The 24,594-nt window shown below is 44.9% G+C and overlaps 1 protein-coding gene across 1 annotated transcript in view; it reads right to left on the reverse strand.

Annotated features, from left to right (window-relative positions):
• Window positions 1-3,835: 3,835 nt before the first annotated feature.
• LOC143148878 (uncharacterized) overlaps window positions 3,836-24,594 on the reverse strand; it is a 101,717-nt gene continuing 80,958 nt past the window's right edge. The window contains exons 5-14 of the mRNA XM_076315667.1: window positions 24,242-24,436; window positions 22,645-22,730; window positions 21,698-21,894; window positions 21,070-21,187; window positions 20,579-20,818; window positions 17,383-17,540; window positions 11,300-11,415; window positions 10,397-10,607; window positions 8,467-8,964; window positions 3,836-7,350 (exon numbers count right to left, since the gene is read on the reverse strand). Of these exons, the coding sequence (XP_076171782.1) occupies window positions 5,280-7,350; window positions 8,467-8,964; window positions 10,397-10,607; window positions 11,300-11,415; window positions 17,383-17,540; window positions 20,579-20,818; window positions 21,070-21,187; window positions 21,698-21,894; window positions 22,645-22,730; window positions 24,242-24,436 (3,890 nt within the window). The 3' untranslated portion in view covers window positions 3,836-5,279. The remainder of the gene's footprint in view (window positions 7,351-8,466; window positions 8,965-10,396; window positions 10,608-11,299; window positions 11,416-17,382; window positions 17,541-20,578; window positions 20,819-21,069; window positions 21,188-21,697; window positions 21,895-22,644; window positions 22,731-24,241; window positions 24,437-24,594) is intronic.

Genomic DNA, 24,594 nt, shown 5'->3' on the forward strand with positions numbered 1-24,594 from the left:
TCACGCAGGTCCCGAGCCACATGCATATCAGCGAGTGCAAACATTGAAACCGAAGGAGGCAGGAGCGAATCGAATGTGAAACGACGTTTAGCAATGCAAATTGGCTCGACTCTGCCTCTAGATATATTTTCCCGTTTTGCGTTCGCACGTGCGCAACTATCGTAGGGAAGTACCGTAGTGCACGTGTGTGCACATTCACCACGGAGTCGCGCAGACAGATGCACCGTTTCCATTGATTTCGCGTTTTCTTTGACGTTTCCCGAGGACGCGAATATAATTTGAATTAATTTCGAAACGACCAGGACTCGCGGCCACTCTCCAATCGACTCGTTTGATCCCCGAAATAATTAATCGAGTTCCTCCACGGTCGAGGAACAAGTCCGGAGAAGCGAGCGTTTAATTAAACTTCTATATTTTTGCGGTAATTAAGTGCAACGGTTGTATTCGTTGAATAATTCCCCCGTAAGGCCGTGATCTCGTCCTTGGGGCGAAGCGAAACTGTCGTAACCGCGCTATCAGCGGATGGAAACTTGCCTCGTGGATACCACGTGTCCCGTTCCATTAAACGTCGAACAAATTTATCAAATCCGCACCATTACGCCAGCTGGCAAATCGAGAGTTCATCCGACACTCGACAGACGAGACTTCGATTTGGTATTCCGTCGCGGCCACGAACTTTCATCGTTCTACGCTCTGTCTCGCTTGCGAAACGTAACGCGTAAACAATGGATCGCGACGAATCACGGCACCTACTATATTACGCAGGAGGAAAATTCTACTCAATTTAAAAACAATCGAAAGGATTCTTCTATATCCTTTCGGATCGCATCGTGCCTTTATTTACGTTATAGACAACGATGTAGAATTAAAATAACGCGATACCTGACGATCCACCAATCGAATCGAAAAATTCATCTCGAGGTATTGCAACTTTTTCTATTACCTCGAAGTGTTGCAGAACCGTGGAAGTTTGGTGCGTAATAATTTTAAACTCGACTGGAAATTGCGTTCCAAAGTGCCCCGAAGATGTAAAGGAAAATAGAGAAAACGAGCCTGTCCCTTCACCCTTGAGATATTACAGTGTAGCGAGAACGTTGGAACCATGGGGCGAAAATTTTCCGGGACGTCGCTGTTACCGTGTATGATAAATAATAAGAGCTGAGGATTTCCTTCTAGGACAACCGCGTTTCTCGCCAGAATTCTACATATTGGAGCATAAATTGTTGCGGCGTAAGTGAAACCTTACGTTCTTTGTTCAAGTCTTGGGTACGGGCCTTTTTTGAGTCAGGATGTATTGCACGGACGCCAGACACTTGCTATTTTCGAGGAACTTGGCAACGTTTGTATTCTAGTCAGTAAATTGAACGAGGAATTAGAGTCATAGAAATTGTTTTTTCGTTGTAAATTTTTTTTTCCATACACTTCTATCGTCTCACTGTCCTGGACAGAGACACCATAAACGCGGTGCTTAGAGTACTCCTACGTGGGAGTATTCCTTCAAAACATTGCAATTTACCTTGCATCGAAAACTTAGATATACTTAGAAAAAACGATGGATTACAATATTTTTTACAGTGTGTCGAAACACTCGAAACTCCAGACTCGTTCAGTTTCTGGAATTTCTAAATTTCATAAGCTGACGATTGACCTCCCATCCTCGACGATATTATACCATTAAGGATTTTTCTTAATTTCGTACATAAAGTTAAAAAATTGAGCTGTAGCTTTTTCACCGAATTCTTGTTCACTGTACACTTGTAATGAACCATAGTATCACAGTTTGGAGTATTTTACGCGAGTGTTCCTCGCTTTCGGCGTGGCTCTATTGGCTTAATTTATAGCATAGATAATATATGTCGTGTCGACATCACGGTACATTATAATATCCTTCGGCCGTAGTATCTGTTAACCGAAACGAAGCTCAACAGTTTAAGTAACGCTGATTTGTATATTAGATTACTGCTCATCGCCGCGATGTATACATTATCGGGCACAGAACACGAGCTGAGATAAAGTGAGACACTCGACGCGAGCAAGAAACGAGGCTCGAAACGCGACTCTAACGACCGTATCGTTTGATTCGTGAAAATAATCCGTGCGTATTAAATAATAGTGCGAATTCGCATATTGGAATATCGGAGCTGGAAAAAGCGAATCAAGCGAACCAAATAAAAGAGATCACCGTTGATCCAGCTTCGAACATGGCTACAAACCCTCTAAGAAGAAACTAATGTCGCGGTGAGAGACAAAATGGAGCAACACTGTACCTCTTTACATTGAAAACCTCACGAACAGCGCTCTCCAAACAACCAAAGGTCTCTATAAGCTATCGAGGATTCAACAAGTAGGAATATCCAGAGTCAGGATCGGTTATGCGAAAATCACCCACTTGTGTACAATATCTGATTTCGATTGAATGGAATATTTAACGAAGGTGTCAAAAATATTCTCTAAAACAAATTTTTAAGCAGGACATTATACGGTGTACGTAATTCTTTTAAGTTTGTATCGGATAACATTCGCGAGAATATTCGTACGATACTATTGTTTGTTCGCGAGATATTCCGCTGTATCGAGACACACCAAATATACAATATCCGAATCATCTATTTGCACGGTGTGTAACACGACGTTGCAGTAGAACGTTTGCTGCTACACTGCTCGATATTCAAATCCCAGAGCGACCACTTCGAGATCAACGCACCGCTACGAGACAAATTCAACGGAGACAAGATTAAAAAGCTCGTTGCGTTTTTAAAGGATACTACCGACAGAAAATAGTGCAAAGCAATAATCGATGGTCGCTAATAACCGAAGCATTCGATACGAATACAAAGGAAACGAATTTCGTGCATAATTCCCACATTTGAAAATCGGTATCGCGGCTGCATCGGGTTGGAACATTCTCCTTCCCTTTATCGAAGCCTGTATCACCTTCGCGCAAAGCAGATAAATAGGATATAAAGCCGGCATTGTTCATACGGTGTATAAAATCGATCGTAGAGAAATGTCCACGATTTTTACTAAAAACTCGAACGCGTTCTCCGGGTAAATATGACGAAGGGCCGATATTTGCACGCCTCGAGCGATAAAGGACCTTGTAAACGTCACCGATTCACTTGTACCCTATTGTTTCGGCTGCAGTACACGTTTTATGGGAAAATATTCTCGCGTGCGCAACCATGACGATATATCAATCGAGTATCGTTGCTAGTTTGCTCGATCGATTCACAGGCGATAAAAAACTTCCAATGAGAGGGAAAATATTCGTAGAATACGTAAATACGAAACAACGAACGGGGAGGCAATATCGAAACGACCATTATCGGGTTTGATCCCCGTTCGATCGGTAATCGATCCTATCGAACCGTTGGAGATAAATTTTTCTCCCGTTGGATCCATTTAAAGTCCATTCTGTCGTACAATTGGACGGACAAATCGACTCCGTGGGTAATCAAGGAAAGGGCAGGACAAGGTGCCGAGAGAACGAAGTTTTCTTTATCGGCCGGCAGGGAAATCGCATTACTCGACCGGAACTTCGAGAATCAATTCGATTCGCGAGGCGAACGCCGTTAGAACAGGGAGTGGCAAAGTCTACTGGCCGTTTTCACGTCCTACCCTCCTCTCTAGACACCGCCGGCGTTCACACAGCCACCAACGTGACTTATAGACTTTGTTTTACTTAATAATAAAGTTCACCTCGGATAAAGGTAAAGTTGCAAGATAAATGGTACGCCAGCCGCGTACTGAAAAATGATAACCGAAGGCTCGCCGCGACACTTCGCTCGGTTAGCACTCAGCCGTTGGTTATCTACTGGGAAAAGAGTACGAAAAACGTTTATTACAACCTCGTACAAGCTAACAAACGTACAAAACGATCGTCGCCGCGTTAAGTAGCGCCTCGTAATGGAACGAATACAATTCAAATACGCGGCCCATTTAACGACGATTTCAACGATTCTCACGGCTTACAATTAATTTACATCGAGAGCGATACAAGAGTTGAGTAAAAAATGCGCGATACGGGTTAGCCACTAATTCTTAACGCATACTTGAGTACAGTCTTGACGGATCGCGGACGACTAATTGGAAGATTTTTATCCGATATCGGTGGAGAAATCAGTTGAGAGAATTCCTCGAACGTTTCTCCAACTTCTCAAAGTACGAAACGATGGTACTCGAAGGAAATTTCAAGGTCAGCTGCTATCTCGGTATCTGGACAATGTAAAATTTGCATCCGATTCGTTGGTATCCTTCTCTTCTCGAGCACCGATACGTTTGCAATAATCATAGGGTCCGTGAAATTTTCTTCTCGTTCCATCCATGAGTAAATTATTTACACGAGCCGGAACAACGCTTCGTTTATACAAACTATCGCACACCATTGTAAAAACTTTAATATTCTCAATAATTATCTACACGACTGAAAATCGAAATATTTGAAATTGTAGTAACAGGTTTCGAACGAACCTTTCCGACCCGGAATCTCGCGGATACGCGTACCGCGATAGAAATGCGAATGACGAATAGAAGTTTGACAATTAACTTTATTGGACATTTTATCAACGATGTAAATAAATATTAATCGAATATCGAAGGAAAAGCTATCGTTGTAATTGAAAATGAAGTAGCCCGGCCAATTCGTACAAAACCACCCCCTCCTCGGACGTAATGTATACACGTGGTAGGTATATGACGTCCCTGGGATGATTTCCCGAGGAAATTGGATCCATTTTGTTTCTACAAAATGTATTTCCTCGTCACGGGGATACCCGTTACGTTCTCTCAACGATCGGGTACAGCCTAACCGAGAACTTGATATTCACCGTGTCGCGTGCGCCGCGGGAATTAATTGAATAAAAAGCTGATGGTGTTTCATTATTTCGGCCGCGTCCTTCTATCCGACGCATGGAAGTTCATATTACTTAGCCTCTTCATAATTCAAAGGATTCGGACGTCGGGTAATATCGGCCCGCGCCACCGGTGAGCCAATTTTCAGCGTCCTAGAACCTAAATGATCTTCGCCAGATCCCCGCTAAACTCATTTCTCTCGCTCGTCGACTTCGGTCGCCGACACTTGCACGAACCAGGTTCCTTCGTAGCAATCAAACCGAAGGAAAAAAGAAGAGAAGAGTAGAGAGAAAAAAAGAAAAAAAAAAAGAAAAGAGAACCACCATCTCGGCCACTCTCTCCGTTCACTTTCATCGAGCAACCTCTCGGTTCACCTTCGGTCTATAACGTTTCTGAGCTACCAACGAAACGGGCCACTTCGACGGTGTCTACTTCCTGTTGATCGGTTTCTTCTTGATGGTACCGGTATTGGAGTTGCTCGAGTCCGTGCTCGACTTCTCAGCCTCCTTTCTCAGCAACGTCGGGATGCTCGACTTCCCGTCACCGGTCACGGCCATGTTCGTTGCTTTACCGGTCACCGCGTCCACCCTCTGCACGATTTCCGCTTTCTCCGCGTACACTTGGCCCGGAGGCCTCTCGATTCCGCTCGAGGAATCCTCCACGCGCCTGGAAAACGACGGAATCCTCGTGACCTTCGGTTTATCTCTCAGCGGAGGCTTCTCCCTCGGGTCGAGGATTCTGTCCTTCTCGGTACCCTGACAACAGGCCTCTGGTGAAGGAATGGCCGACACTTTCGGTATGTTTCTGTGATCCCTCGTCCTCTGGAGACTGGACGTGGGTTTAATGATGATCTTGGGCTGTTTGAGGTTCGACGAACCTTTAGGCTCCCTGGGCGTGATTATGATCCGTAGTTCCTTCCTTTCTGGGTTCACATTCGGTATCCTGGAGTCCGGAGAAGAGCACACGGTTAAGGATTCGGGCTCCAACTGCTCGGCCGAGCCGGGATTGGATCTACTGGCTCCTCGTGGACCGATGATCGGCGTCGAGTCGGACAGACCACCTGTTCTAGGCTCACGTTCGACTCTGTCATCGGACGATCCACCTGTCAGGTTCATCACGGTTTGACTCAGGTTCTGAACCTGTCCCAGGAGATTCCCTACTCTCGGTGTGATCACTATCCTGGGTTCCATCGTGGGTACCCTGGTGTCCCAGTTGGAGCCACCGAATTGAAGGTGATTGTTATCCCTGCCTATGATCCGTGGCTCCGATAGGGCAGTTGTCATGGACGCCTCGTTACCAGAGGATACCGACTTGTACCAATTTGGATTCCCTATACCTGCTTCCAGCAGAGCTGTTGGATGTCCAACGTTCTTGTCCATGCTCTGAGAGATCGGTTGGCATATACCGTGAACTGGACACATCGGATTCGAGTAGATTGTATCGACACTACCGCCAGCCTGTGCTCTGCTCCTGTCTATCCTCTCGTCGAGAGAGTCGATGATACTAGGATCGGAGTTATTCTTCAGTGAACCGTCCTGTCTTCTTAGCAATGGACCAACGTAGAGATTGGTGGTGACCGGTTCGGTTTCGTCGTGATTCTCGTTTTCCTCCGCGAACTCTAGACTCTTCGAGGGACCGAACATCCTCGGGGGTGGTTGGGGCGGTTGGTGAGCCGACGAGGATGATTGCAACCCGGCTCTGTACTCTCTCAGTGAGTTGGCATGCTGTTTGGGCGCGAATAGACTGCTAGGTGCTGGAAGGGATCGCCTTTTTTCGATGTCTGGGAGAACCTTTGGGTAGTTTCTGCGTTTGATCGTTCGCAGTGCCTCCTCCGGGCTGATGCAGCCCCTCTCCAGGATCGGTTCTCTGCAGGTTACGTTTATGTCGCACGGTGGCTGGTTGCTCGCACCGAACGTGGTCAATTTCGGTCCCGTTTTTATGTAAATGTCCTCTGCCTCGTCTGCAACGGATGCCTCGGGATTTACGCCCAGTTCCGGTCGCGGTAGCCGGGATTTCAATTTCGGGTTAATTTTCGCGTACAGGCTGCTCGCGCTACCGGAATCCGACTCGTAAATCCTTGGCGTGGAGAAGTTAGGTTTCACGTTTCTCAGAACGTTCTCCATTGGTAGCGGGTCGCTCTTGGAGTGATGGTGCTCAATGACGACCACCTGAGGAGCGGTCTGAAAGTCGAAAACTCTATCGTACGGCTCGTCCGACATCTCGATGTCTTTCGCCAGCTCGATCGGCACCTGGTTCAGAATCGATTCGGTTCTGGTCGCGGGTGTGGCGTCGACGGCCACCGAAACCTTCGGGAGCTTTGACTTCTTGCCAGGACGCACGACCATAGCTGGATTCTCGTCGTAAATCGGGTCCTCCCTCTTCTCCTTCAGTATCTCCTCCTCCAGCCGCTTCTTCTCGTCCTCTTCCTGCTTCGTCAGTTTATCCTGGTGCTCCTTCTGCAGGGTTTCTCGCGTCTTGCGGAGAAACCTAGGCGAACACCTTCATTGGACATACGTACAAGTTATCATGGTAAAAAAATTTTTGTCAAGTTAGTTTCAAAATTTCTTTGGACCGTTAAGGTACTATTGGCTACTCCGAATGCTAACAACGACATCTAAATTTTAATTATCTTTAGAACTATTAGAACATTTCTAACTATTAGAAAGATTAGAACTATTTAACAGTTGGAACTAAATACGATTCTTTCTCGCGTAATTAGACAGTTGATAGTGGATCGGGTGTATTCTAAATATTGATAACTAATCAACCCTTCGAGAAACATATTCCATTTCGTGATCGTCGATAACTCGTTTATTACTTCGAACAAGACCCCATCCCAACGTTTAAAAATGTATAATTGGAATTTTAAAGCGCGCGCTCTCTTCGCGGGACCTAATGTGTACAGTTCATCGAACCCAAATCCTCGATTTTCCATCGCGGATTCCGTCTTTGCGTACAGATCGGCCGAAAACTCTCGGTTAAGTAAATTTCCCCGGTTAGGAGAATTCGAAAGACGAGAACGAGCGGAACGCGGAGAACGCTTGGCTTGCGATGAATCAGCTCGCGTCTCAAAGCGCGACGAGTCTTTAAGCGAAACCGCTAATTGGATCAGCAGACTGCGCGACGGCCGAGTTCGTCTACGATCGACGAATTCGTCGGGACTTTGCCCACGAATACGCGCATTTAGGGTGGAAAGACGTCGCGAGGTGGGGGTAATTCAACGCTATCGACTAGGGATGACGGTTCTCGTTCAACGAATCGATTTTTCGAGCGAACACGGAAGGAAAGTTGGAAAATTAATTCACTGTAAAATTGACTGCAAAGAACTCGATCTATCGGGGTGAAAAGATCGAGTCGAGATCTACATCCCTACTGTCGAAAGTTGGAAAATTAATTTGCTAGCGAATCGGCTATAAAAACTCGACCTATCGGTGTAAAGAAAAATCGACTCGAGATCTACATTCCTACTGTCGAAAGAAATTAATTTGCTGGCAAGTCGATTGTAAAAATGTCGCTGTATCGCTGTAAAAAAATCGACCTTTTGAAAAATCGATCCAAGATCGATGTCCCTACCATCGACTCCCGTTTCGATCAGTCGGGAGGACATTTACCGACCTGTGCACAATCTCCTGTTGTATCCATTCCCTGACCTTGATGTGAGTGTCGATGGTGGAGCCAGAGTTCTGTCTGGACAGTTTCGAGCGTCGACCGAAGTTCGAGTTGTTGTCGTACGCCTTGTCGTTTTTTATCACGTCGTTCAGATCCGGCTTGCTATCGCTTTTGTAGCCCAGCTCACCGTAGTGGTTGTCGTGTTTCTCCGATTTCGCGCGCTTCGAGTCGTCCTTTTGGCTCGCCCGTCTCTTCAGCCCGACCTCTTTGTTCTTCGGGTCCTGCTTTCTGCAGTAGAGATAGAGGAATGCGGTGAAGTTTATGAGGAAGAATACCAAACCGAAACCGGTCAGCATGGTGATCACTGAAGAGCTTTTCGGCGTGCTCGGTTGGGGGACACTTTCTTCGTCCGGTTGAGAAGTCGTGGAATCTGGTGTCGTTGCTTTCTCCTCGCTGATCTCCGTTGTGTCAGGAACAAACGGAAGATGATCCTTTCCTGGGTACCTAGAACACGAAAAAGATCGATGTTACGTTAACGATAGATTGCGATTAAAGAAAGGAAGGATTTTGAACGTTGAACAGTTATTATCCCAGCGTCCTCAACTACAGTTTCGACCGTGAATACCGTATCGAACTTGACCAATTACATTTAATATTAAATCGTACAGACGGGACAATGACGATACAAATTTACCATATCCCTCTCCCTCGTGATTAAAATTCCACAGATTTTCGTCGAAGAAGAATAGGAAATTTTTTGGGTAATTTACCTTTTTTTAACGCGAATATATTGCCACGCTTGCACGCATAATGGAAGCCCTAAATTGCTAATCTGTTAACTGATTGTGCGGACGTTTAAATAAATTCCCTTCAACTGCTGCGTGCAGACAGTTAAGCATTCGCGACAGGAAGGGGTTGGATGCAATGGGGTGCAAGTGACATTTCATTAAATATTCTGTCCACGGTGAAAAACAATACCAGCGTGCCTGAATAAAAGCACGCGCAAATGAGTGTATTTAATTTTTCAATTAACGCATCCGTACAGCCTTTTATAATTGAAAATTAAATTGAATGCGTCGAAGACCCGGGCGCCCGGTGAAGCAGTCGGGCGAAATGCAGGATTGGTATTCGTAATAAAGAGGCACTCTTTCCGGGACATTCGTTGTTTAATTAATTATAAGGTACGTCGTCGATTGATGTCCTTCGGCAGGGGGAGTGATATATTTGTTGCGTAAGTAACAGGCTCGAGTCAATTTACTTCGAACAAATAATTATGCGGAAAGCGATTCCGTGTTACGTAGGGCGCGTCGACGATCCAGGGTTGGTTCACCCTTTTGTGAACAATGTCCCTGAAGGAATACGTAATGTCTTCCGAAATATTTTCAATGTTTCTCGGCACAGTTTCCACGAAAGCTAATCTTTGAAAAAGTTATTCGAAAATATACAAAAAACGAACAGACGATTTCTACTTACAGTTGAAACTAAAACTTGTACCTAGGGTTCCCCAAAGTTCCCGACCATCATTTTACCATCTCGAAAGATTCTTTAATCGATTCTATTCAATTTAGAGGGTTACTTATCTTCGACACAGTTCAAAAATACATTAAAGAAATGAAAAGTCATTGTTACCCGTAATTAAAATTAAAACTGGTGTCCAGATGTTCTCGAAGTCTTCAATGATCTTCTCGTCACGATCGCGAAGGATTCTCCGATCGATTTTATTCAATTTCGATTGATAGTTACTTGTCTTTGAACGAATTCGAAAATAGATAAGAAACGATAGTCAACTATTCGTAGTTAAAATTAAAACTCGCAACGTCACCAAAGTTCCTAACGATCATTTTCTCGCGATCTCGAAAGATCCTCGGATCGATTCTAAATCCGTGCACCGTCAAGGAGCCAGAAACGGAAACTGTTCGTCGAACTCGTTACCAACCTGGTGCCGTAGGTCTCGTAGACCCTGTTGGTGCTCGCGTTCGCGTACTTTCCAATCCCGTCCGCTATGTCGAGAATGTTCGGTCGCGGCCCCTTCGGTCGAATCGGCAGCGGAATGTCTTTGTTCGGATGACGGAGCATGTTGGGCAGGTCCTCGTTCCAAAACTGCATCTCCGCCGAGCGATAGTGCGAGCCTGTCGTCGGCGGTATCGCTGCGCCAATAGGAACACCGTGTTTCATTTAAACGTCACCGTCTCGAATGGCTAAGTGATGGCCAAGAAAGTTGGCCGCTCGAGGCCGAACCCTCGAGTTCTCAAGTTACGTAGCAATCGGGCTTCACGCTCGTCTACATCGACAGTACATACTTCAACCACCCTGGTACCTTACCCAGACACCCTGAATCTTTTAAATCGAGCCTACATCTCGCATGCAGAATATTAGAGCGCATTGAATTTTTCACGATCTTAAAATTCGATTTTACTCGCGGAGAGTTTTCGATTTTGAGACTTTTGGAAATACAAATTGTGAGAAAGTGAACCATTCCTGAGAAGATCCAGTGTGTCTGTGAAAGATTTTTAACGACCCGAATCCTTTGATTTTTTCCCCTTTTTAGAAATAAATAATTCATAATGTACAATCAGAAACCTCCCATAATAAATAACAAATAATTACAAATACGTGACGAAACGTGTAATCTATTTTTTGTTCACGAGTATCTTAATAATTGAGAGTTTTCTAAAGTTGATTAGCTTCAAAGGGGACTCAAGTTAGGATTTCAAAAGCACTGTTAAAATATCTACTGTCCAACTGTGTATCGAGTGTTAACGTTTTCAGATTGGGATCCTCGAGCGGCCAATTAATTTGGCGCGCACTTAAGACGCAACGCGGTACACGAGGGACTTACTCAAGTTCAGGTACGTCTGATTATGCTGCTCGTATTCCGGCCATTCGATCTCGTACTGAACCCATTCCTTCGGGCCGTCCGTCAGGTATGGAAACCGCTTCGCGATGTTAGGGTTCCTGGGCTCACGAAGAACACACGCTTGTTGAGACTTCACGAGGATCGAGATTCTGTGAGGGAAGGAGGGAGGAGCGCCGGAGAAGGAAACGTGAAGTTCCTTTGGAATCTGGGTTCGTGTTCCGGAAGTTCGAAGCGACCTGAAGCTTCGAAACTGTGAACTTCGGAGAAATCTTTCTCGTGGTATATCGAAGTGTCCCGTGGCGTGGATGAATTCGAGACTCCTGGATGAATCTTACGAGCCGATCGAGGGAGTTGTATAATTCCGGTAAGTTTTCGAATACTCGAAAATTATAATCGATTGTGCACAGATACAAAATTATTGTAGAATAATTTACAAGAGTGATCGTCTTCATTTTTTCTTTTTTTCATGCGATCGTAATCTAGTCGGATAATCGAAAGCGTTATTATTAACATTCCCCTGATCGTGTCGAGTCACCTGGCTGTATTCTAATTGCAATTACAGCTGTCTTTCTTCATCAACTGCGGGAAATATTGACGGTTGAAAACGCAAAGTGCTGCGCGTAATGAAATCGGTCCGAAATTCACGGTGGAATTTAATTCGCGTTGCGGGTTCGGCGGGCATTTTAATTATTTTAATTAGCGATACTAGAATATTACAGATATCAATGCTCATTTAATTAAATCGCGGACATCGCTTGAAAATAATATATCGCGTTTACTTTCCGCAATTAAAGATCGTCGCTTAACACGAAATAGAATCTTCAAATAGTTGTGTATTTTTCCTTTTTTTTTTCTTTTCGATGTGTTCTCTCTCTCTCGAGAGAGAGATAGATTTTTCAAAGATCGATATATACGGTTCGCTCGTGCTATTGTACATTAACATTTTCAATGCCCTCCTGTACGATCGAACGTTAGAACGTTCCCAATATTGGAAATTCTAACATTCCGTGTATTGTCAATAATATTGGTCTTCCGGACAGGACGATATCCATGGAATTGGCAAACCGAGTTATCGATCGAATCTGTATTAGATAACTTCTCGAGTAAACTGCGGGCTTATAAATAACATTGACTCTCTAATGTCATCGTTCATGATCCAACCAATCCATACCCTTATTGACAATTTTCAACAGGCACGAGTCGCACAATTTACGAAAAATGTAATTGAGGTAAGTACACTGTTTTCGATCGAACAATTACACTTTCGTGACCACGAATGGTCCATAGAAAATGAACCCGATATGGAAATTTTTCATAAAGGGGGTTAACTGTACCTTTCTTCGGTTGCATAGTACACTCGAGATCCGAGAAACTTTCCCGTGCAACGAGTTTCTTAAAGGAAAGGCCATTTTCCCCTGTCGAACGATTCCAACTCTCGAAAATTCATTCGTTCGTGACTCGTTTCGCGATCGAAAAATCGAGTTGGAACACGAGGTAGGCTTTTAAAGGTGGTCGGTGTTAATGGTCGTCTGCCCGGTCGTTTCCGGTTGCTTAGTCGCACCGAGACGCGCCACGCCCTTCGTTTATGCATCGCGCGAGTGCATCGCTGCAACCCCTGGGAGACGTATTCTTACGAGGAGAACACAGTGTCACGCGCAATATCGATCAGACAGCGTCACGGAGCGCGTGGTGCACACGCGGTGTCTGCATTAAACAGCTTTGTTTCGCTTAATTGGATCGACCTAGATCTTTGCGATCCGCCGCGATGCATATGCATTCGTTGCAACGGAAAATCCACGGGAGCTAAGAAGATCGTTGGACCGGCGAAAAGAGTGTAAGATGCTTCGATTGCGCGACACTGCGGGAACGAAAGGTTTATTTAAACAAGAGGATAGTGTCACGCGCGGGCTTGAAACTATTTTCAAACTCAATTCTCTCGAAAACCGAGCTTCGAACTCTAACGTAACCAATCCCGATGAATTAATTCTTGGTAATTGAAGCACTCGAACCGTGATACGTAGTCTCTCGACACGATTCTCACCGTACTGGACGTCGTTGAGAGATCGATCGTGGCGAAAAAGTGATTTTTAATTTATACAGTATACTCAAGAATCTCAGAAGCCCCAAGGTTCGTGATTTTACAATCTCCGTCGAGTTTTATTCGCGGAAGTTCGATTAAATTTGTCAGACGACCAGAAATTTTTATTTCGAAATATCTGGAGCGTTAAAAATATTTCTCAATCCGTCTCGATCTCGTAATGGAGCCGAATCTTAAATCTCAATCACATTTACCGAGACTCCGACGCAGACTTGAATATTAATCCATCCTCGAAGCCAGGATGGATTATCAATCCATCGCTGGTTGGTATATATTTTCATTTTTTTTTAAATGAAATTCCAAATGGAAAGGGCGCGGAGCATCGAATGATAAATCAAACGGGAAAAAGAGGGAGAAATACGATCGTTTTGATACACCGAGGAAATGATTAAATTTGGCTACGTGAAAATGCAACTGCGGACGTCGCGGCGAGATTTACCGCGAATAATCCACAATGTCTAAAGCGCGCGTTATCTCGTCGTTCGATTATTGACACATTTTGAAGTCCGATGTCTGTGCGGCGCATCATCGATTCGATAAAAATTGTAAACGCAGCGTGAATCGACGAGACAAACGAAAACGGGCGAGATTGACAAGCGCAATTGCCGGCGTAGTTTGCTTTCCGAAATTATCTCGTGGCTCGCACACGATGAAAAACCAGAGAATTTTCGTGCTTCCGAAGATAAAACGGGCAAATCGATCGGTACCGATGGTCGGGGGGCGGTCCCCCTTGCGCCCTCGCCATCGAAATGAAATGCGCGAGTAATTCCTGTATATATAGGTAATTTCGCTTGTATCGAGAAAATTAAAATGGCCGACGCATCGGGTCGTTAATTCACCAATACCCTGCGTCAGAATAACAAGCGTCAAATTGCTGGTGGCCTGCTCGATAGCGAAACAGGACCGCTCGTGTTTCGTCCAGCACGAAAAGCTCTCCGGTTTAAAGTAACTTCCTCCAGGGGTTATTCACGGGAGGTGGTGGGCGAAGGCTCCGCCTTTCGACCAGGATTTTTATTTATTTCTTTTTAATTCGACGCGGGAACTGATTCGCGAACGTTGTTTCCAATCGTCTCCTTAACGAACATAAAAATAAACTTCCGCATACGGTATTACGAACCCCTCTTTATCGCCGAATGCGAAAACTTTCGAACACAATCGTTTGGCGGTTCAACGAGCACACTTCGAGTGCGACTCGAGAGTCTGTAAGTTTTTACGAGACAATTTTTTTACATCGAGAACAGCGGATCTAGTTCGAGCAAATTTTAAACGTGTTACACACTCGCTCTTCGTTTATCCGTGGGTCTTTTCGATAGGTTCTTAATTAATTTTTTCCAATTACCAACTACGAACCTACCATTATGCAATATCGTATTATTTCTTTTTTTTTTGGACATGTTAACAAACATCGAGTGCTGCATTTTTTGAACTTATCCAAATTCTAGTATTTGAAGCATAAATAGAGAGTTTGGTTATTATTCTCGAGCGAGTGTTTAATATGCACTTTCGTGCTCTTTCTCTCTCTCATTAATCCTAGACGAAGTTCACTTTTTTCTCCGTTCTTTTTGCGCGCGCAGTTTCAATATCTCTTCAAAAGGTACCGACTCGAAGCGTTTAAAATACGTAAACATTTAACTCGAAGCTCGTTTCGATTCATTCCTCGATCTCGATTTACTCTCTAGAAACATTTATCATAGAATTCTCGATGTTTGACCGTTCTCGGTAAACAACACCGATCGTTACCAATACGAACAATTTATCTCCAACAAAAATTCCGTCCCTCCGTTTGATGTTACGATTCTTTCCTCTAAAAACAAAAAAATCGATTTTCTCAACTTTTCTCAACTTTTCTCAACGGTAGAACGAAACAGCAATTTCCCTGGCGGTTTTCTTTTTTCGAAGTACAATAACCGAGGGTCACAAGTGACGGCGAGGAAAGAGAAAAGAAAAAAAAACATAAATATTCAAAGACGCGGATAATCGAAAATCGCGTTCGAAAACGCGTCGATCTATATTTTCCATTGCCTCGTTGCTAACCCCCCTCCCCCCATCTGCATCCTCGCGAGCCCTCTCTCTCTCGTCAAGTTGATAATGAATTTTCAGCGCCGGTGAAAATTTCCCGGCGGGGCTCGCAACACCGCGAAATTGTTTCTCCGTTGGCACCGGTTGTCACGTGTTCGACCTATTATTCCGGAATTTCTATATAAAACTCCGCGGGATTTATTGTAAACGCGGGAACGTATCGTGGAAAACAAAATGTTACTCGGCGTCGTTCGACGCTCGTTGTTGCAACGCCCCCGTCCCTCCCGCTGGCCGCGCACGCGTTCTCAAATTTATTATTTAATAAGCGAGACAAGCTCCGATTTCGCGAAACCCGATTGGATTTACTAATTTCACGTGGCGCTGGTGTAAACAATGCGTCGACGTGAGTAATAATACACGCGGGCGATATTTCCGCTACATTGTATCGGGCCGTGCGCGTTTTCGTGCGCGTTTCGAAACGCGTCGCTGATGATTGGAGAGTTTTCGAAGCACGAGGTTTTTTAACGTCGTTGGGTGACGTCGGTGACCAAGAATCGCGCGTTAACGTTTCTCTATTGTGCACGACGAGTGTCTTGTTTTTTTTTTTTGTTCAATGTGGTCGTGGGCGATGCTTAATGTCGAAAATGGCAGAGCGAGTGTCGAGAAACGAGCGTTTCCTTTACCAGCGCGGGAAAAATCTTCGAACGGTTGGAGAAACGAACGACCAATTACGGAGAGTAATTTTTGGTCTCCGTGAGAGAACGAGAACTCGATTTCCGAATCGTAAATCCCCTCGACTGAAATGCGTGCATGTTAAATGGCGAGCAATAATTAAAACGTAAGTTAAATTGGGCGGTCGCGAGCCCGGTGCAGTTTGTTCGGTTATTTATTACGGATACGTGTTGTTCTATAAGTTACGGAACGCTATTAAACGGTATCGAACGATAATCGGGGAACATTTCGATCGTGCACGCTGATTCGTTGAATCGTTTAAAGACTTTTTCAGAGTGGGGGGAGTATTCGGGGTAAAAGGGGCGATAGCGAGCGATTTGTTGTTCTCTGTTTTATTTGTCGCAGCATCTTGTCACGTGTGTCGAAAATATTTTATTACAGACGAAGCGAAAGCTTTTAGATAGAATTGGGCGACTGTAACCTTTTTACATTCGGACACTCGTTGCCCTTTGCGACAGTATTGTGTTATTCGACTATATCTTATCTCGCGCGGACTGTGGCGAGAGAATTTATTCGATACTTAAAAAAGTATAGGAGAAATTGAATACTTCCAAACGAAAATGGACGGCTGTAACCTTCTTCTTACGGAACGCGATAAATTTTATTATACATTTCGCCCAATGGAGCGGTTCTACCGTTCTATTTAGAATTTTTCGGGAAATTCGCTTTCCGAATTCGAAGAAATGTATTCCAGAATTTCTTTCCTATCGCAGAGCCCTAAGTTTCCCATATCGAGTAACTCCGCGATTTCCTACAGTATGTTTCCCTTGCTAGAATTTTAGATTTGTACTCTCCGTTATGGCAACGCTTGATCTTAAAGAATTGTATGTATTTCTACTTCTAGGACCTTTCGACGATTTCGTCCAAACTCGTCGTTCATCTCTCTCTCTAAAAGCAGGAAAAGGAACGGGAGGTAAGGGGTGTTACCAACACCGAAGAATCCCTTCAATTCTGTAGAATCCATCTCTGGTTCCTACAATTTTTAAGCAGCTTGAGATTCCCAGGTTACTTTCCCCCTAATCCGAGCGAGTCGAATCGGTTTCAATGTTTATTTTAGTATCGGTTCGAAATGTTCTATTCTCGGAACGTAACGAGTGCAAAGGGACCGTTGTTTCGAATACAATACTCGGCAGTATCGGCAAAGGGACGACAGGTGCTTCTTGCAGTCCTTAGGCAAGGAGTAACGCAAACAGTTGCGCGACAAAGCAGAACTCACCCCACGTAGGCGAAGCTGCTCCACCAGTTCATCATGGCCTCCGAAAAGAGAGTTTCACCAATGTTGAATCGACGACGTAGGTCGTATTTATTCCCGTCGAGTGGCACCCCCAGTACATAGGGAAGCTCTTCGCCGTGCACCGTGCGCTGCCGTTGTTGCTGCAACGATAACGAGGCCACTCGATATACTTTCCCAACGAAACAAAGTTTCGCGCAGCTAGTTTGCCGAAATTTCGCGGTCCATAAGAAGGGCCAAGAGTACTCCTCCGGTTCTCGAAAACCCCCGACCATTGTTATTAACTTTCGGCCTACACTCTGCCCTGATCTTTCGATGCGATCGTAACTTATCGGAAAGGTTCCTACCAACTCGGACCAATCGATACGTTCGATGGGTTTACGTTTCTCCCGTATCACGGTGGAAGGCTTCGGTAATTTCGGTGATACTTGGAGCTCGAGTCTCGGTCCCTTTTGTTTATCTACGTCGATACACGTTGTTTTGGGACAATAACCAGACTTTTGTCGGTATACGGATAACCGGTGTCTGTGGATCTTCTAGCCTCGCGGTGTCGATTCTAGGCAGACGTACAATTCGGTGTCCTAATATTGTCTGTTTACAATAGACTAAGTGTGTACGATCGTAACTAAAAGATAACATTAACTCGGTAGGATGGTTCCGGTGACTAGTCTACTTGGAACCTCGGTCGAGTATTATTCGTAACTCTCTCCTGCTTTCAATTCGGCCTCCTCGCAGATTTACCAATATACCAAGTGCGTACGAAAGTAATTATTAGACAACGTTAATTACGTGACCGTTTCGGTGACCAGTCTCCTTCGAAGCTTAATCGTGCACCATTCGCGAGTCTCTTTTATTTCTAGGGGAAGAACAACTATTTCCGAGTTGTTTCACAGGGCAGAAATAGTAGCTAATGTTTGTAAAATTTACAAAATTACATTTGTCAATTTACTTTCCACGCGAGCTTTTCGGGTACACGAATGGATTTCACAATTCTACCAAAGTATGTACACTTGCTTGAGTACCTTGTACCGTTTACGGTGAACTGGTCGAGAGGAAGAATAATAGATTAGGTGAACCGTTCCAGAGGAAAGAGTCTTTAGTTCGAACGATAGGAACCGTAGATTTGCATCGACGTTCCTCCAGGGTGTTGGATTTTCAACGGTAGTTTCCGCGAGTATACGCACACCGTATCGTATCTCTGTCCCGTTGCTCCCATTATTTTCGCATCCTGAATTCCTCACGAGACATCCGCGGTATTATACTCGTTGAAACAACTTTCCCAATTTGTCGGGGGGTCTTTCGACCTAACCCAGACATCGGCGTGTGCAAGTATCGCCGGTGATCTCGGTTAAACGATACCGAGCCGCAAACTCGACGAACGTCTACGACTCCATCGTTCGTAAATTTCATATCTAATGGTACCGGGAGCCCTCTAACCCCGAGTTGAAAACCAGAAACGTTGTTACATTCGGTTTAACGACACCGCCGGTCACTGTACTCTCCGAGCGTAACAGGCCGGCACGCAGCGACGATAAAAATAGTTGGCATGGGTCCAAATGGGTTCGTAGCTGGGATTTTTCTCCCTCCCTCCCTCCCTCCCTCCCTTGCTCTCCTCGGCCCATCCGCCTCGCCCCGCCTCGCCTCTCTCCCTCTTCCTCTTCCGCGTCGCGCACGAACACAATGAATAGCCAGTAGGTCGCGCTCCCTGTTCCCCCGGCTAAGGAATCCGGCGCGGGGAGAAAATGAATAAAATGCAAAGTACACCGTCTAATCGTACGTGCTCCAGTTTCCTCGCCGAACGGGAAGACCCGCCGCGATTTATGCGCTCCCTTAATATTTTCTGCCGGCTTCCGGGATCCTTGACCCGAATGAATTTGTCAGACCGGGCTAGTAGACTGCAGCGTGCACGAGACACCGGGTGCAGTGTCGTGAAGTTTCTTCGGTGGACCGGGACCGTACCGAGGGAAACCAGTGCGCTGTACCAGAGACGCGAAAAGAAACCGCAGCCTTGGTTCGGTTCCTCTCTTTCGCGTGAACCGTCGAGCGTGGCTTTCTCCAGAGAAAGAGAAAGAGAAACAGAAAGAGGAAGAGAGAGAGAGAGAGAGAGAGCCACTTTCGAAACGAACCGGATGGAACCAAGCTATCCGAATTGGGTACCAACCGAGGCTACGTTAGGTCTAGACCAGGATGTAGTTCTTAAGGTTTTGAATTTAGGACTGCAATGGCTACGTTAAGTCTAGACCAGGATGTAGTTCTTAAGGTTTTGAATTTAGGGCTGCAATGGCTACGTTAAGTCTAGACCAGGGTACGGTTCTCAAGGTTTTCAATTTGAGGCTACAGCGGCTAGGTTAAGTCTAGACCAGGATACGGTTCTCAAGGTTTTCAATTCGAGGCTAGAGCGGGGCTGGGTTAAATCTAGACGTGGTGTCTAAATGGAGTCTCGATTGAACTAGGATATGGTTCTTAAGCTTTTTAATTTGGAGCTACGGTGAGGCTACGTTGGGTCTGGACAGGATTCTTAAGGTTTCTACTTTTGGTTTTGCACACGGATTGCGTTTCGTTGAAGTGCAATTATCGACCGATTGTACGTTGGGAAGATACGGTTCTTAGGCTGAGATGGGTCGCGTTTAGGTTAAATCGTAGAGTGGGTTTACATGAAATACAAACAGGACGTAGACTGTTGTCGAGTTACGTGGAAACAAACTTCAGACCGGAGTCTACTTCAGGTCTGTGTAAGTTGACCGTTCGTGAAGTTCGATTATCGAGGGATCTACGTTGAGTCTGTACGCAATATAAACAGAACATTGATGTTCCTAGGTCGTATCGAAATGAAACTCGAATTCTCATTTATTTAGGTCTCCGGAAATTCGATCTGGTTGAAATTAAATCATCGAACGAGTCTACATTCGGTCTAGCAAGGATACAGTTCCAAGGTTGCGTCGAAAGAAAGCTCCGATAGGAGTGTACCTTCGTCTCGAACAGGTTGGGCTTAGACAAGATTAAATTAGTTCTCGTCCGAGTTGGATCAAGCTTGATATATATTCGTGTCTGTCTAAGGCCGTGGCTTTTGTTTGAAAGTCGCGGTAATCCTTCTTTCGAGATAAAGTTGACTGTCTTCCGCGCGCGATAAATTTTCGAGAGAATAACGGATGGTGCTACGTGTGAACAGAAACGTACTTACGCCAGAGTAGTCCTGCATCGCCTTCGGATGCGAGAAAACGTACATGTAGCTCTGCGGGTTCGCCCTTGAATGTAAATTCGCGGTCATTATTAATGGCGCTACGGTCCCGCTGTCGGATAGCGCTTCCAGGACCAGATCCCGATTCTTCGTCGCGAATTCGTTCGTAAATCCAGCCGAGAAGTCGCCGTATTGTTCCAGAATCTTCGATAGAACGAGTTCTGGTTCCAGTTCGTGCGTTGCCTGGCGACGAAGAAATATCCCATCACTTTCCCGACCGGAATGTCTAGCAAGTTTCGGTGGATTCGATATCGATGCACCAAACTTTATCCGTCGGAATTTATCTCCACGAGCTGTTCGACCGTTCTCCCGAGCAATTCTTAAATTGTTCCATCGTGAAAAAGTGCTACACCACTTCCACGCAGTTTGTAACGTCAGCGTATATACTCTAGTCTCGCGGAAACGGTCCACGAATTACTCTAGTCGACGCGTACCTTAGCATGATCTCTCAGGACCTCATCCTTCTGGCTGTCCGGCATTCCATGCAACAAAGCAACCGGTGGCAGAATATGAAACTTCTCCGACTCCGTGACACCGTACATCAAGTCGAACCTGAACGAACAAAGGACCTCGGTGACACGTCTCGCGAATGTTGGATGGTAATCGACTTCCAAAGTTAAGTTAGCTGATAAAGAAATCACTTTGATGTACGAGTACATCGTGCAGGATACTTGGAAGTATTACCGATCGTATGGTAGTCTAATTTTCAAGTAATTCAACAGTACTCCAATTGTAGTCAAATAGTCGAGTATTTCGATACCATTCAAATTGTACTTGAATAGTCTTCAAATTGCACTCCAACACTCTTTCAACGATACCTAGAATTACACTAGAATAATCTCTTAATGCTACTCAAATTCCCAAATAGTCGATTATTTGACTAACATTCGAATAGCCTCGTATTCAAATAGTATTTCACTTCCCCTCGAACGATATTCGCATACTATATAAATCACCCGAAGATTCGACTATTCGAGGACAGAAATGTTTTACCAGCGATCCAAAGTCTAGTTTCGTGATTAGCCTCTCTACGCTTGTTCTCGTCGCTATTAGCAATCGTACCTGCCGAATAGTTGCGGATTTTTCATTAAATTCAGAGGCTTGTCCGGGATGACGGCGTTGTCGATCAGTGGAGCGAAGGCCGGCACGTATTTCGGCTTGTGAATCTTCACGTCCAGTAGCATGTTCACGTCCTGGCCTCGCAAACAATGCGCCAACTCGCTGTCGGTGGTGGTGGGACAGTTTAAAGCGTGCGCCACCTGAAAAATGATTCGGGCCATTTCTCAGCGGGCCAATGAACGTTCCTACGATCGTAGCTGCTCCTCGACGTGACGAGAACCGATATTTCTTCACGGTGGGCTTGAATCGCGACCGCCTCGTTTCTTCTCCGGCTATTTTTTGCGCCCCGACCGCGAATACAAAGACGATCGAGGGAACGAACTCTGAGGTTCGATGGGAGCTTCTCTTCGTCCGAGTTTCGACGGAGGGACACGGGGCGATTCTTAATTACGCATCGACACTTCGAACAATGAATCCCGATCCCGAAGACCCTAGAGTAACGCGGAACACGTACATCTCTAGCTACTCTGGTCCCTACTCACCGAAACCTACAATAAAATCTCCCAACTTGAACTCGTTGAATACTTAATTCGGAGAGAATAAACAATCTTCCGTTACCCTCTTGAAATATTAGTAAAAAAACGAGGAAAGGGACGGGAAGATATCTTAAACAAAGATCAAAGGATGATTATCTTACGAGGGAAAATAAAGTGGAAAGATGTCCTTTGTGACTCTCTTTCGTCGATCTCTTGAAACATTTTCAAAGAAGGAAGTAAGAAATGAAAAAAAGACTCTAAACAAAGATTAAAGGATGATTATCTCGCAAGGAGAGATTAAGTAAAGAGATATTCCTTGTTTCGTGCGTGCTTCTTATACGATGGAATAAAATTTGTATTCCGTGAAAGGAAATTCGGGAATTTATTCGAATAATCGTTCTGAGAATGATATACCTGTTTGGTGATCTGTAAAGGCGCCTTCCCAATGGCATCTGCGCTCAACGCCGACCCGGACATCAGAATAGCCCGATTAAACAGACCTGCACAGACGGGTAGCGGTGGAACGATTAATAATCCGTGTCCCACGGAATCGGACAGCCGGCTGCCCTAGCGCGTAAAAATATTAAGTCTGGTTATTTTTCATTGCACGATATAATTATTGACCGGACACGGCGGCATCGTGGCCCCAGTCGGATGAGAAAAGATTCCAGCCACGAGCTCCAACGCAGGTGAAAAATGACCGTGGTCCTCCTCCTTCCTTTCTTCCTTATTCCCATCACAATGGTTATTCTTTTCCTTTTCGATCTCTCGGGGGAGCGTGCGAGTCCTCGAAGAAGGTATGTCATCGTCCATGACGCTTCCCGCGGTTACCGTTCTTACGTTCTCTCCCGCGATTATCGAACACCGACGGATAATCGAGTTAGACACGGTGATAAAGACGATTCGAACGTGGAACGCGAAAAATTCTTATTCGAATATAAATTTCGGTCAACGGATAAAAATTGAACGAATCTGACTCGTTTTTCGTCGAATGAAAATTACAATTTCAAATACGAAATACAATTACGTTTCACGCGGGTTCGAAGTTCGATAGATATTAACGAATAAACGTTGAAAATAAATCTTTCCGCGACGTTTTTATTCGAGCGGAAATTGATGCGGTGCTATACGTCTTTAATAAAGAATGTTACTAACAGTGTACACCTACAATAGAAAAATATTAGAATCGATGGTGTGAATTCCGAAGCAAGGATATTTTAGCTATAACTGTCGTTGAAGAATTATTTTCATTATTGTTCAAAATAAATGATTGCCGGTAGCCACCTGCGATCGTTATTAATATCGGTTAGCAAATTCGCGGCTGCTCAGGTGCAGAAGCATCTATTATTTCAAAGCGACGAGGAATTATCGATCGGTAGCGATTTCGTATAATGATTATTCGGTGTAAATTAAATGACGCGAAGTTTCTTGCTCCACCGAGTTACACAGATCGAGAACCGTATCTTAAGATTAATATCCATGCTATGTTTGTAAAACACGTTTGTAAATATCCCTGATACAATTCCACGATTGATCACCGGGTATTACACCTCGCGATATTATTATTATTATATATTATATAATATAACCGTACAATGTAGCCAGAATCCGTACAAGAAGGTCGATGCAGCAGTTTATTGAACATTTCGCGTTGAAAATTGCTCGATTCGGTAATCAATTCGTAGCAGGCAATAGTAAACAGAAACCAGCTCAATTGGGCGGCGTTAAAATCGTTAACCGAAATCTAATTAGGATTCGTTCGCACGAGAGGTTTTCGGATTCGGAGCGATATTCAACGTAAAGTTTGCTTCGAGCCCTTTAACCGGTGGTCGGAATCACCGGTTCCATCCACGCGAGTCGTATTTAAATTTTCCGTTTCTGAAATCGAAGTGTGCGCGCCGCGGTCTTATCAATTTTGCGAAAACGGTGGTTACGTGTTCCCCTGAAAGCGTCCTCTTAATATTCAGGTATCGCAGAAGTCGCAAACACGCGACACAGCAGTAACCGTTACCTTTCTTATTAGCCACGGGGCTGATAAGCAGCAGATTAGCAAAAATGGCGCCGGTACCGTGGCCGACCAAGGTAACGCTGTTCGGATCACCACCAAATTCAGCGATGTTCTCCCTGATCCACAATAGGGCAGCAATTTGATCGAGTAGCCCGAAATTGCTGGCCGTGTCGTCCCTGATACCGGGTCTCAAAAAACCTGCAACGAGATTTACGTTAATTGAACCATAGCTCCGCTCGTTGTGCTTTCTACCACTGTTTCGGGGCAAAATTTAGGGCTGCGAGTGCAAGAAAGGGCGAACAACTTCGTTCGAAGGTTATCGTCTACATTAGGGCCGAGTCGGTTTGTATCGAGGT

Source organism: Ptiloglossa arizonensis, chromosome 7, assembly GCF_051014685.1.
Source record: "Ptiloglossa arizonensis isolate GNS036 chromosome 7, iyPtiAriz1_principal, whole genome shotgun sequence".
Lineage (NCBI taxonomy): Eukaryota > Metazoa > Arthropoda > Insecta > Hymenoptera > Colletidae > Ptiloglossa > Ptiloglossa arizonensis.